General features: G+C 33.3%; 2 protein-coding genes across 2 annotated transcripts; one reads left to right on the top strand and one right to left on the bottom strand.

Moving 5' to 3' along the window:
• Positions 1-6,865: 6,865 nt before the first annotated feature.
• LOC123887167 lies at positions 6,866-10,115 on the bottom strand. The gene is made up of 5 exons (XM_045936454.1): positions 9,552-10,115; positions 7,751-7,881; positions 7,425-7,477; positions 7,198-7,314; positions 6,866-6,880 (listed from the first exon to the last, which is right to left on the bottom strand). Exons 1-4 carry the CDS (start codon positions 9,935-9,937, stop codon positions 7,306-7,308), a joined length of 579 nt encoding a protein of 192 aa, XP_045792410.1. The 5' UTR covers positions 9,938-10,115; the 3' UTR covers positions 6,866-6,880; positions 7,198-7,305.
• A 328-nt stretch (positions 10,116-10,443) lies between these two features.
• LOC123886011 lies at positions 10,444-12,119 on the top strand. The gene is made up of 2 exons (XM_045935348.1): positions 10,444-11,508; positions 11,616-12,119. The coding sequence occupies exons 1-2, from the start codon at positions 10,444-10,446 to the stop codon at positions 12,117-12,119; spliced, it is 1,569 nt and encodes a 522-aa protein (XP_045791304.1).
• Positions 12,120-12,854: the final 735 nt, after the last annotated feature.

Genomic DNA, 12,854 nt, shown 5'->3' with positions numbered 1-12,854 from the left:
GAAAACAACTCCTCGACACACGGGCATAGACCTTAAGTCATTACTCCTATAGCTAGGAGCAACGACTTGGGGGGCTCCTGTTCTGGACTGGGCCAAGAGCTGGCCCAATCACTTATGCCCGACATTTGGGGCAAGGCCCAATAAGGGGATACTTCCCCGACACGTCAGCCAATGACGTGTCCTGCTCGACATAACAGATTAGCTCCACGCTAATCACGTGCTCGGCTATCCGTGCACGACGACTCATTCAGCCTTAGCTTAACAGCTAAGCAGCACGTTTAACACGTGCTCCATTGACCAACCATATCCGTCACGGAGTCATCCATTACCCGCCAATAGCGGAACGACTCCAAACCAGGATAGAGGCAAATAACTGCCTTCCCCTACGATACAGGGACTATCCTGGCAGTTGGACCTATTGGGCCGGTTATCCAGGCCCAATAGACCAACCTTTGGCCCAGCGCTGGGGGCACTATATAAGCTCTCCTATACAGGAGAGCCAGGTATTCTGATTCATTCTCAATATACTTTCTCTCTCTTCTTTGTATCTCTCTTGTTCACCTTGCTGACTTAGGCATCGGAGCACCTGCAGGTACAAACCCCCCCTTCGGTGTGGAAGCTTGCTCAACGGACCGGCCTCAACCTTTCTGATCAACAGGTTAGATCAGATGCCAAAAAGAAAAATGAGATTGTAAAGCGTACAATAAGTTTCGTTAAAAAATGGAAGTACAAAAGAGACAATTAATGCTAAGATACAATGACATCAATCATCAAAATTGAAAAATGAGGTTTATATCTTTTGGAAAAATTACAATTTTTGGAAAAATTAAGATGTAATTACTGGAAAAATAGAAAGAGTAGAAAAATATCTTTTGCGTGTGATTTTTCCTTCAATGTTATAACATGACAAACCTTTTATGCTTTTCAAAAAATGTGAATATGATTTCCCATCTTTCTTTTCTCTCTGACATTTGAATGAAAAAAAAAGCATAACCTTATATTAATGTCTATGATGTAAGCCCAGTTAAAAAAAAAAAAAAAACAAAGAAGGTTGTCCCTAACGTCCATGAATTTGTAGTGAAAACATTCCAAATATATATGTACTTCAATATATAAATGACGATAAAAAAAAAATAATTGATGCCAGAACTGACACCTGAACCAGATTAAACTCGTGGTGAGAATGAAAAAAAAAAAAAAAACAAAAAAATATTAAGAGCAATCAGAAAGACATAAGGAAAGAGGGCAATATTGAAATCCTTATTAAAAACCCTTTGTAGTTTTTTGTAATTTCTATTGTCAACCGTGATTTGTTTTCTCTAATTGCAATTAATGTGTGTGAGTACACACAGACATTTAGTAAAGGCCTTAAACTAGCTCATGCATCCTGCATGTACACACAGATAAATTTCATAGAAACTGGCTGTTAAATTCCAATCAATATTTCTTACTTCTTCTACGTTCGAAATCTCTCCAATCTTTTTCTTCTTCTTTTTTTTAGTGTCTAATATTTGATAATTTCAAAATGGCCAACTTATAATTCATAAACAAAAATTAAAACAAAACATAGAAAATCCTTATGAACATAATTTCCTATGAATTTGGAAGTAAATATGATCGAAATGTTATGGCATTTAAACCACAACTACACTCAAATGTTACTATAAATAAATACCTATATACAACCATGCCATGAATCACATCTCTCCAAAGAAAGACATAGAGAAATTACATTATTATCCTAAGAAAAATCAAGTCTCAAAACCTGCAAGTTTAGCATACAATGGGTTTATTAGGCAAAACAAATTTGGGCTATTCCGAAAAACCTCCTGCAAAAAAGAAGAATTTGAAAGATCCTAAGAAAAATCATGTCTCAAGTGCTCCGAATGATCTTAGTTATTCAGAAAAACCTCCCGCAGAAAAGAAGAATCCGGAAGATCCTAAGAAAAATCATGTCTCAAGTGCTCCGAATGGTCTTAGTTATTCAGAAAAACCTCCCGCAGAAAAGAAGAATCCGGAAGATCCTAAGAAAAATCATGTCTCAAGTGCTCCGAATGGTCTTAGTTATTCAGAAAAACCTCTAACAAAAAACAAGAATTCGAAAGATATTAAGAACAAATCACTCGCAAACCAGGACCATATGGCCTACAATGACGGTCGTCAAAAGAATTAGTTGCTAAATAAAAGAGGTATATTAAGACATTATGATTGTTTTTTATTATTTCCTCTCGTATATTTTTTATGTTTTAATATATATTTTAAAAAGTTTCAGCTTAAAATACCACAAATTAAACAAAAATAATAATTTGAATAAGTCACTAGAGATTCGGATAAACAACTAATTTGTAGTTTATAGCACAAATATTTATCATGATAAACATTTATGTATATGTTTACATAAGTTATTTTTATAATATTTTAAGAAATTACAACCTCAATTTTAAAACCATCTTAAAATGATTATATTATAAAATGATGGTTATGATTATTGCAGTTATTACAACCCCAACAATAATTGAGTGAGTCTATTATGAACCTCTAAGTTCAATAATGGTCTTTCACAAATTTTGGTAAATTTTTTTCATAATAATAAAACATGGTTAACGAAAATAATATTGTATTAAAATTTACTTAAAATATATTATATTTATTTTTTTACTACATTCATATTAGATGATCTCTAAGAAATACTTTTTTTTGTCCTCAAAGAAATATACTAGAGTTTTGGTTTGAAACATCAAGTGAGTCATATGAAGGAGATGCAAAAAATTTGTTTGGTCGGATTATTTTTTAAATAAAAAAGTAAATAGGTATTGTTTGGTCGGACTCAAATGACATAAGGAACGCCATATATAAAGTATCTCCTTATTTGTATCTTTACCTCTTTTTTATTGTATATTTATTTATTTTCCATTTAATGAAAAGAAAAAAAAAAGGAACACCATACTAGTTAATTATTAAACCTTTATATTGAATTTACATATTCATCATTTGATCATTTTTGTAGGATCTTTTGCTCGTGGAAAACACATAGGGGAAGAAAATTTCAAGCATCAGATTCTATTGTTATTTAAAGATTAATCGTTTGTTTCAAATTTGTTTTAATATTTAGATTTATAAATTATATATGCAGGAAGAAAATCTGCATTAGTTATAGTTTACAATTTGTTGTGGTTACTTATGGAGCAATCACAACTTTTATTATAAATCAAAATACACATAAAGTATAATATATAAGTGTGTGTAATATAGTGAAAATTATTATGACATAATTCAAGTATAGAAATAATTCTATTTTTTATTTATTAATTTTCTTTTCAAGTATCCTTGTGCGTTACGAAAGAGTTAAATTACCATGCATATTGGTTTCAAATAAATTTGAATTGGTCACATATTTATTATTGGGTCAAAAAAATTAACCCAATAAATCAGAATATATACATAGATGGAAAATTAAAATTAAGTAGAAGTAAATACAATCAATGATCTGACAACATTTTATGATAAGCACAAGTACAAAAAGGGTACTTTTAAAACAACAAATTGAAATCAAAGAATAAAAGAAAACATAAGTATATGGTATCATGAATTAATAACAACATCTATTAAACCCATTGGTGAAAATATTGTCTATTTTCTCCTTCCAAAGACATTCCCCATGGTTGGAAGTTTAACCCCCGTAGTGGTAGAGGATGATGATGTTGATGATGGCCTAGTGGTTGGACAAAGAATTTTTTGAATATTTGGATTGTTAGAACTCATGGTGCAATTCACAAATAGCTTATAAAATTCAAGTTTTGAATGAAAGATATCTATCTATCAATGAAAAACAAGCTTTTTTTTTCTGTTACAGGTAAACAAGCTTTTTTTATGAGAGAAAATGTTAACAAATATATTTGTGGAATGAGTAATGAAGAAGCTATGAAGAAGCTATATATAGCAAAACCATATGTAGCTAGCCCTAGGAGTTTCCAAGTAAAAGCATTATGTGAAAATATGAAAATGAAACATTTCTATTTTTTATTTTTTAAATTATTTTCCAAGTATTCTTGTGCATTACGAAAGATTAAATTACCATGCATATTAGCTTAAATTCAAATAAAGTTGAATTTGCCAAACATTTATTATTTGCATAAACCATCGAACCTAACATGAATTTTACAATCCGCGCTGATTAGTTTACTTAGTTGACATGAAATTGGCTTTTATATATATATAGGACCGGTTCTAACTTATTAGAGGTGTAATTTAAATATTAAAAATAGATCCTTAATAAAAATATTGTTAAAAAATTAGAAAGAATTATCCTCTATTTAAATTATAAGTAACATAAAAACATCAATAATGAATTGGTCTAAGAGGTAAGGGTGTTGGATCCTTTAAATATATGGTCACGGGTTCGATTTTATGACTCATTCGTATAGAGAAAAATTTGGTTGAGAGTAGAGAAAATTCTTAATCAAGAAACGTGTAATTATTATTATTTTTACTTGATAAGAATATTTTTTTACTAAACATATGATAACCAATATATATAACTATTATTATAGGACCTCAAAAATATTCTATTGGGTACATCTGATATTTTATAACTAATAATATTTATAACTAATATTATAGGACCTCAAAATTTTAAGTTGAGGCCTCCAAAATTTTGAGGTCCGATGTTGTCGCTCACCCTACACCATCATAGGGGTCGAACCTGATTATATATGCAAGGGGTCGGGGTTCGAACCTAGATTATCTCACTTATCCATCTTAAAGGTGAAATTTCTCGTCACAAAACGATTTGAAAAAAAAAAAAAAAAAAAAAACTGATGTGCAAGTCAATAACTATGAACCTTTCTTTTTTTAATAAATGGAGAGGCTTTGATCCATTGCCAAAACTATTTCAATAATTTTTTTTTCCTTGCCTACAATTATACCTCTACCTCTACAAATCAATTTATTTTCCAATTTTACTTTTTACCTTTTATTTTTTTGGTAGAATAATTTTACCCTTTTTTTTGTCTCACCCCATCATCTCTCCCAAGACCATAACTATCAGAGATTACAAGTAATAAAATATTATAGACGTTAAGACTCTTTCTCAAGTGTCACAATCAGAGCGGACTTCTCGAACTCGAAAACTCGACAACCTGTAAATACTGTGATTTGACAATCGCAGGGCCAAGCCGGACAACACAAACAACAAAGGGGTGAGAATATATTCACACAACACACAAAACAAGAATAGGGAATAAGAAAACATAAACACAAAGGAGTTAAGGCACTCTGGGACCAAAACACAATTTAGCATATATGAGGACACCGACTAAATACACAAGCACGTCAATTAGTAACTCATTAAAACACAACAATACTCAACATTCAAATTCATAGCTTCCCAACGTCATTAAAAAGGTTATCTCAACATAATTCCCAACATCGTTTCTCAAACGTAGCCATCAGACTCTTCTTCAGCTTACTTTTGAATTGTTGCTTCTTAGAATTGTACCTTTTACTCTTGTCTTTGGAAGACATTTCAGGACAGTCAGCAATGAAATGTCCTGGCTTCTTGCAATTGAAGCAATTCTTCTGTTCTTCCTTCTTGACACCAGAGTTTCTTGAGCTATTTCCTCTGAAGTTCTTTTTATTGAACCTGACCCATTGCTGAAACTTGGTGAACATAGCAAATTCATCATCTCCCATCTCTTCCTCTTGACCATCTGCAGAAGATTCCTCCTCAATGTCAAGAAGTTGAGTCTTAAGAGCTTTGGAAGAAGTCCTAGTTGATTGTAAGGCCATAGACTTGGACTTCTTCTGAGCTGCTGAGTCAGCATTCAGAACCATCTCATGGCTTCTGAGATTGCTTATCAGAACCTCAAGACTCATATTCTTGAGATTTTGAGCTTCCTCAATTGCAGTGACTTTGGGTCTCCACGCAAGAGGAAGACTTCTCAGAATCTTCTGAACATGGTCATAGGTGGTGTAACTTCTCTTCAGAACCTTGAGACCAGATACAAGAGTTTGAAACCTTGTGAACATGGTTTCAATATCTTCATCTTGTTTCATGGCGAAAAGTTCATACTGCCTTATCAAGAGCCTAGCTTTAGCCTCTTGAACCTTCTCATTACCATCATAAGTTGCGCACATAGAATCAAAAATTGATTTAGCAGAAGATTTGTGATCAGTGCATTTTAATGCACATTCTTCTACTATTGTACTTGTGTATTCCTATGGTTTCACTAGTAGAAAAAAGCTTTTTTACATCTGGCGAAAAACACTTTTTACATCTGAGAAATGTCAGATGTAGGCGCACGAGACTTAGTAAGTATACACGTTTTACATCTGGCATAGTCAGATGTAAAAAAACACTTTTTACCTCTGACCAAGGCGAAAATCAAATATTATTTTTTAAAAATTAAATTGGACCTTTTACATCTGACCAAGTCCACCAGATGTGAAATCTTAACTTTTTTTTTTTTCAAAAACCTGCATTTTTTTAATATTTTAAATCTTTTTTTTTATTAAAAAAAATCTAACCCACAATGCCAACAATATAACATAACTTGCATCAAGAACATAATACTAAAATTCAACATCCGTAGCCAAATTCAACATTCAACATATATATAGTAATAATGTCATTAAAGTATAACCATTGAAATCCAAAATACAAAACATCATAATAATTAATACTAATCCATCCAAAATACAAATTAAAACATCATCATAACTAATCAATTGTAACTTCACACAAACCTAGCTAGCTCCTAATCTTTCCGTCGGCATCATCATAATCTACATCAGGATTATATAGGTCAAGAAAACAAGTTGCCCAACGGTCTCGCAAATCATACAGCTCCTCCTCTGTTAATGACGTGGGATCATTGAACACCTACAATATGTAAATAACTTAATTCATATGTAAATAACTACAATATGTTAATTAATGTATGGTAAATGAATCATTTATCCAAACAACAGCTAAATGCAAAAGCAAATGTGAATAACACACTGTTTGACCCCTTTCTAGCTAGTGAATCACGCAAGCAACAACCAGCATAGCCATTTAGTGAAGTTTATAGTAGATGCTCAAGAACAACAAATTACTAAGTCATACACTCGTATGCAGGTAAGAAAATCAAGATAAGGCATGACAAGTGACAAGCAACGATTAGTAAGTACAATTGTGTGCTCTAAAACAAATGTTACCTATGCGCTTTCTTGGTCCTAGCTCTAACTGTAATTCTATGATGTATCTCTGTCGAATTTGGATCAAGAGCTGGTTGAGATATCTCCAATCCTTCTTCCCTTACAATCTCAACCTATCTGCAAAACAGATGCCTAATTAATTAATTAATTAATTAATTTGTTCTTTGGGGGGAATATAAAAACAAGATAAAGAATATAAATATAAATATAACATGTATAATACTTACTTTTCTACCATTTCTGAAGGGTAAACAAAGACTACTTAGCAACTTAATGTGACCTAAATTAATATAAGGATAATATCAGTTGCAAAGAAATCATGGTAGTGATTGAAAACTGAAAAGGTTATAATTTAGTCTTTTACATGAAACATAAATATCATATAGCAAAAATGTACAGAACTTCAACTTGAATCAAGACAAGGCAGTCATATCATATGCTATCATATAAACAAATGCATTCAAAAGTCTACTAACAGAGCCAAGGTCAGGTAGTGTAATATTACTCAAACCATTTGTGACTAGAAGATTAATTTGATAAGTCATATACTTACCACTTTGTTTGGTTTCTAGCAGCAATATGTATGGCCTTGCTACTCCAATCAAGATCCCGCCATCCATCCACATTGGCATCGTAATGGATATTACTAACTCTGAGAAATAAAATGTAACCACTCTCTCAAACCTGAATCATATGGTCATCACAATAAATTAGAAGACAACATTTCAATAGCCACACATTGAAGGAACATTGGCTCAACATATGAACAAAAACATAAGCATAAACACAAACAAGTCACAATAGTAATTTCTACAATACTTTTTTGAATGGCCAAATGAAGCACAAATCACATGTTATGTTAGGTATTGAAATTGAAACAATATAACCAGCCACATAACCGTAAAAGGCTATTTATCATATGCCTCCATTGGTACTCAAGAAAACATGGTCATTTGTGCATACACTTACTCTGTCTCTGTATATGCCTGAATCCAACAGAATCAAAGAAATAGTTAATGAAAAAGAGTGGTAACAGGATCACCAAAGCCATTCATTAGCTTCCGGTGACCTAATGAATAAGATCACCAACCTTGAAACATGAAGTCCATGTTCTGTTAGCTAATAGCAACCAATGCTTAAACTAGAAAATCAATCCAAATTATCCAATCAACAACACTCACATAGAAAGAGACAAAAGAAGTTAACCTGTGAAACATATATGCAATAACTGAGAAAAAAAGCAATACATGTGCTTGTTGTCACCTAATTTAACATAACTGCTAAAGTCATGAATCAACACCAAAAGCAATCAAAAGCAATAACTTACAAAAGAAATCATAGAAACAAATGCAAATAAAAATAAAAATCAAGAAGAAACCATGAAACAACAGCTGGAACTAAAAACTAAAAAGCTACAAGTCCCAAAAACCATCACCTTACCCAAACTACCAGCAGCAAAAACAGGTACAGAACCACAAACAAGAGAACCCAAAACCATACTTAAGGGCCAAACCCCAAAAGACAGACGCCAGGAAACCCAAACCAAAGCAGGCCTTCAAGAATAACATAAACTAAGAATCCAATCACTCAAGAACTGAGCAAGAAAGCACATAAAAACCAGTACCATATGCCAAACAACTTTCACGTTATAGTTAAAGCACATATAGTTAAAGCAAGTGGAACTTTCACGTTATTGATACAAAGAGAGTAAAATCGTTAGTTCACTAATATAATTGAAGAATTGTTTTATCAATAAGCCAACAACTACAGACAAGTTTAACACCTTAAAAAAAATATAAATATGAAGAATCCATACCATAATTGTGTTGAAATGTTTTCCAATTAACCAATGTGAAATAGCACAGAAATTTTTCACAGATTAACTTAAACTTAAACTAAACAAAAGTTTTAAAACCAAAACCATACCGTAAGAAATATAAACAGAAATTCTTAAACTAAACAGAAATTCTTCATAGTTATATCTGTTAATTGATATGTGAAAATTCTTCCAATTAACCTAAACTTCAATTCAACTAAACAGAAATTTTAGTTTAATCAAAATAGAACAGAAACAGATCTGCAGAGTTCTAAACTAAGAACACAAACATAACATAATTTTAAGAATAGAAATTGAGAAACTAAGAACTAAAATCAAAGAATAAGAGCTAAACTTTACCACTAAACTTTAACACAAACACAAAGAATAAGAGCTAAAACCAAATCAGGTAACAGTTCAGTAGAAACAAAATAAACCACAAACACAAAGAAACAGTTCAGTAGAAACAAAATCAAGTAACAAACCACAAAGAGCTAAGAGCTAAAACCTTCGATTCGTGAGAAACAAGAGTACGTACCTGAATCGATGTGAAAGAGAAAGACAAGCTTCAATTCGTGAGAGTAGAGGCCGGAGAAAGGAGGACAACCTTCGATTCGTGAGAGTAGAGGCTGGAGAATGAAAGACAACCTTCGATTTGGAGTTAGGGTTCGTGAGGGTAGAGGACGACTGCGCGAGTGAGAGAGAGAGGACGACTGCGCGAGTGAGAGAGAGAGAACGACTGCTGAGATAAGGCGGTGGTGGTGAGTTGATTAAAGGACGGCGCTGAGGTTCAATCTCGTCGCCGGTGGAGGACGGCGCTGGGTTTGCATCGCGAGAGAGAGCTAGGGTTGTATTGTATCGATTTCTTTTTTTTTGTGCGAGTGTTTTTTTGTCTTGCGAGCTGAGAGAGAGATATACGTACATTACCTCTATTCCAAAAATATTATTTTATTTTTTTTATTCAACCTGACTTTTTATATCTGAGGCTAAATATGGCCAGATATATATGTATTTTAGATAATTTTCACCATAATTACAAGATTGCCACCGCGTTTAGTTATTCATCTGGTATATTGAAGTCAGATGTAAAAAGTCTTGTCTATATATTTTTTACATCTGTGGATATTGAGACCAGATGAAAAGACTACTCCATATAGCGTTTTACATCTGACATATGTTCGTCAGATGTAAAATGCTTAAGTAATATGTCATATTTCTACTAGTGTTTAATTTACTATTTTCACTATTTTAATGTGTTTTTATATTTAAGTTTATTTCTAACTCTATTTTATTTTCGCACTTAATTTATGAATAAATAGCACTTTGACACCCTTCCAGTCCGCAGGTCATAACTGGAGTTACAAATATCGGATTGAGGCGCGGGAAGATGCGTTGGAAAGCTGAGATCAAGAGCTTCGACTTTAAAGAACATGTCACTCAACTCGCAACAGTTTACAACTAGAAATAATTCGGCAAGTGTGAATGAGATTCAGTCTTCCTCTTTCTCTATCAAGGCGCTCGAAACCAAGTTTGATGCTAGAATTGATGAACTTACTACCTTGGTGAAAAAGTTGGCAGTTAGCAAAGCTCAACCAGCAAAAGTATGTGGTATTTGTACTTCTTCTGAGCACCCGACTGATACATGCCCCATTCTACAAGATGAAACAATAACTGAGCTTCGTCAAGCATATGCAGCAGCAGCAGCCCTTTACAATCAAAACAGGTACAACAATCATGACCTCTCCACCAACAAATATCACCCTAGTTGGAGGAATCATCAAAACCTCCGATATGGGAATCAGTCACAAGCTGCAGCCCCTGCTGCCCCACCAGCCACTTCTTCATTGGAAGACCTTGTCAAGCAACTGGTTGCAAATAGCACACAACATCAACAACGAACAGATGCTAGCATTCAGAACCTGACAACGCAGATGGGACAAATGGCCAATGCAATAGGCCAACTACAAGCCCAAGGCTCCGGTAACCTTCCTGCACAATCAGTTCCGAACCCAAATGGGAATGTGAGTGCAATTACTTTGCGATCCGGGAGAGTGACCGAACCAGTTCCAGCTCCAGAGAAAAAGAAGAAGGCCGTTGCAACATCATCTGCTCCTGAACCTGCTGAACCTTCTGTGACCGCTGAGACTGAAAAAGCATATGTGCCACCAATCCCTTTTCATCAAAGGGTGCAGAAAAATAAAAAGAACAAGGCTGAGGAAGACAAAGAGATTCTTGATGTATTCAGCAAAGTAGCAGTCAACATTCCTCTCCTTGACGTGATCAAGCAGATTCCGAAATATGTAAAATTCTTGAAGGATTTGTGCACAAACAAGAGGAAAGTAAAGGGAAATGAGAGAGTTAATCTGGGCCGAAATGTTTCAGCCCTTATTGAGTCTAATGCTGCACTCGAACCTGTGCCTGAAAAAGCTAATGTTTCAGCCCTCAATCAGGCCATGCCACAGAAATGCAAGGATCCAGGAACTTTTCTATTCCATGTACCATTGGGGATAGAAAATTCGAAAATTGCATGTTAGATTTAGGAGCTTCTATTAATGTCATGCCTACTTCTATTTTTAACAATCTTGACCTTGGTCCTTTGCAGCATACAAGTCTTACTATTCAGCTGGCAAACAGGAGCAATGCTCGCCCTGTTGGAGTGGTGGAAGATGTGCTAGTTCAAGTTAATGACTTGATTTTCCCTGCAGATTTTTACATCCTTGACATGGCTGGAGAAACAGAGTCAAGCAGATCGCCGATCATCTTGGGCAGACCATTCATGAAGACGACAAAGACAAAAATCGACGTTGATGATGGGACCATGTCCGTGGAATTTGGTGACATTGTTGCGAAGTTTAATATTTTCGATGCTATGAAATACCCTTTGGAAGAGCACTCTGTTTTTCAATTAGAACTACTTTCTGAAATTGTTGATGAATTTCATTCTGATTTGTGTTCAGCTGATGATTACTCATGTGATGCTTGTACCATATTTCATTCTGATTTGTGTTCAGCTGATGATTACTCATGTGATGAATTTCATTCTGTTCTGCTTTTCATTCTCTATATTAGAGTGATTTTAAAACCATATTTTGAGTTGTATTTCTAGAACGGATCCTACAATCCAATAGAATTCCTATACAGTTGTAATTAAATTGTTTGATTCTAGAGACGTGGTGGCTAATTGTGTGCAAGTTGCACAATTTTGATAGTGTCACAAAATATTTTAAACAATGTGACCTATTGCATCACTCATCTCAGTAATCTTTTCAGTAGCTAAAATATTTTTACATTATTTTTAACTCCGATGTCAATAATGATTTATAATCTCATATTTTTTATTATTTTATAAACACTTAATCAATTAGCCTACGAAATGGTGATTTTCTTTTAACATTTCGGTTTCATTGAATACATATCTTTTACAAGTAAAAGGAATGTTGAGTTGCTCACAATCAAGTATTTTGATGATGTGGCACTCTACAAGAAAAATTTTCAATCTCTATTAAAAAACCTTTTCATCATCTCCTTTAATTAAATCATTTAATTTTAATTATCAATATATCAAATTATCAAGTTTACAATCTCTATTAAAAAACCTTTTCATCATCTCCTTTAATTAAATCATTTTAATTTTAATTATCAATATATCAAATTAGCACTATATAACTTCTTAAAAGGGACCAACTAACTAAAATGAAAAATTATTAAATTAAAATGGACCAACTAATATATAAGATTTATATAACCACAAAATATTCATGACTATTGGAATTCTTTCAATACTAATACTAATAAAAAAAGGAATCATCATATTTCAAGCAAGTGAGTCACTTTGATATTC

This window comes from Trifolium pratense, linkage group LG5 (genome assembly GCF_020283565.1).
Source record: "Trifolium pratense cultivar HEN17-A07 linkage group LG5, ARS_RC_1.1, whole genome shotgun sequence".
In the NCBI taxonomy this organism is placed as follows: Eukaryota; Viridiplantae; Streptophyta; class Magnoliopsida; order Fabales; family Fabaceae; genus Trifolium; species Trifolium pratense.
Note: the sequence above shows the minus strand (reverse complement) of the source record. Positions and strands in the feature narration are given on the sequence as shown.

What these genes read in the sequence shown, in the direction of transcription:
- LOC123887167 (XM_045936454.1), bottom strand. Translation starts at nt 9,937, where the DNA reads ATGTACGTATATCTCTCTCTCAGCTCGCAAGACAAAAAAACACTCGCA. An exon ending in TCTCTTTCACATCGATTCAG is followed by an intron (nt 7,882 to 9,551) that starts GTACGTACTCTT and finishes CATATGATTCAG; the next exon opens with GTTTGAGAGAGTGGTTACAT. An exon ending in GCTAGAAACCAAACAAAGTG is followed by an intron (nt 7,478 to 7,750) that starts GTAAGTATATGA and finishes ATATTAATTTAG; the next exon opens with GTCACATTAAGTTGCTAAGT.
- LOC123886011 (XM_045935348.1), top strand. Translation starts at nt 10,444, where the DNA reads ATGTCACTCAACTCGCAACAGTTTACAACTAGAAATAATTCGGCAAGT. An exon ending in CAGGAACTTTTCTATTCCAT is followed by an intron (nt 11,509 to 11,615) that starts GTACCATTGGGG and finishes GGTCCTTTGCAG; the next exon opens with CATACAAGTCTTACTATTCA.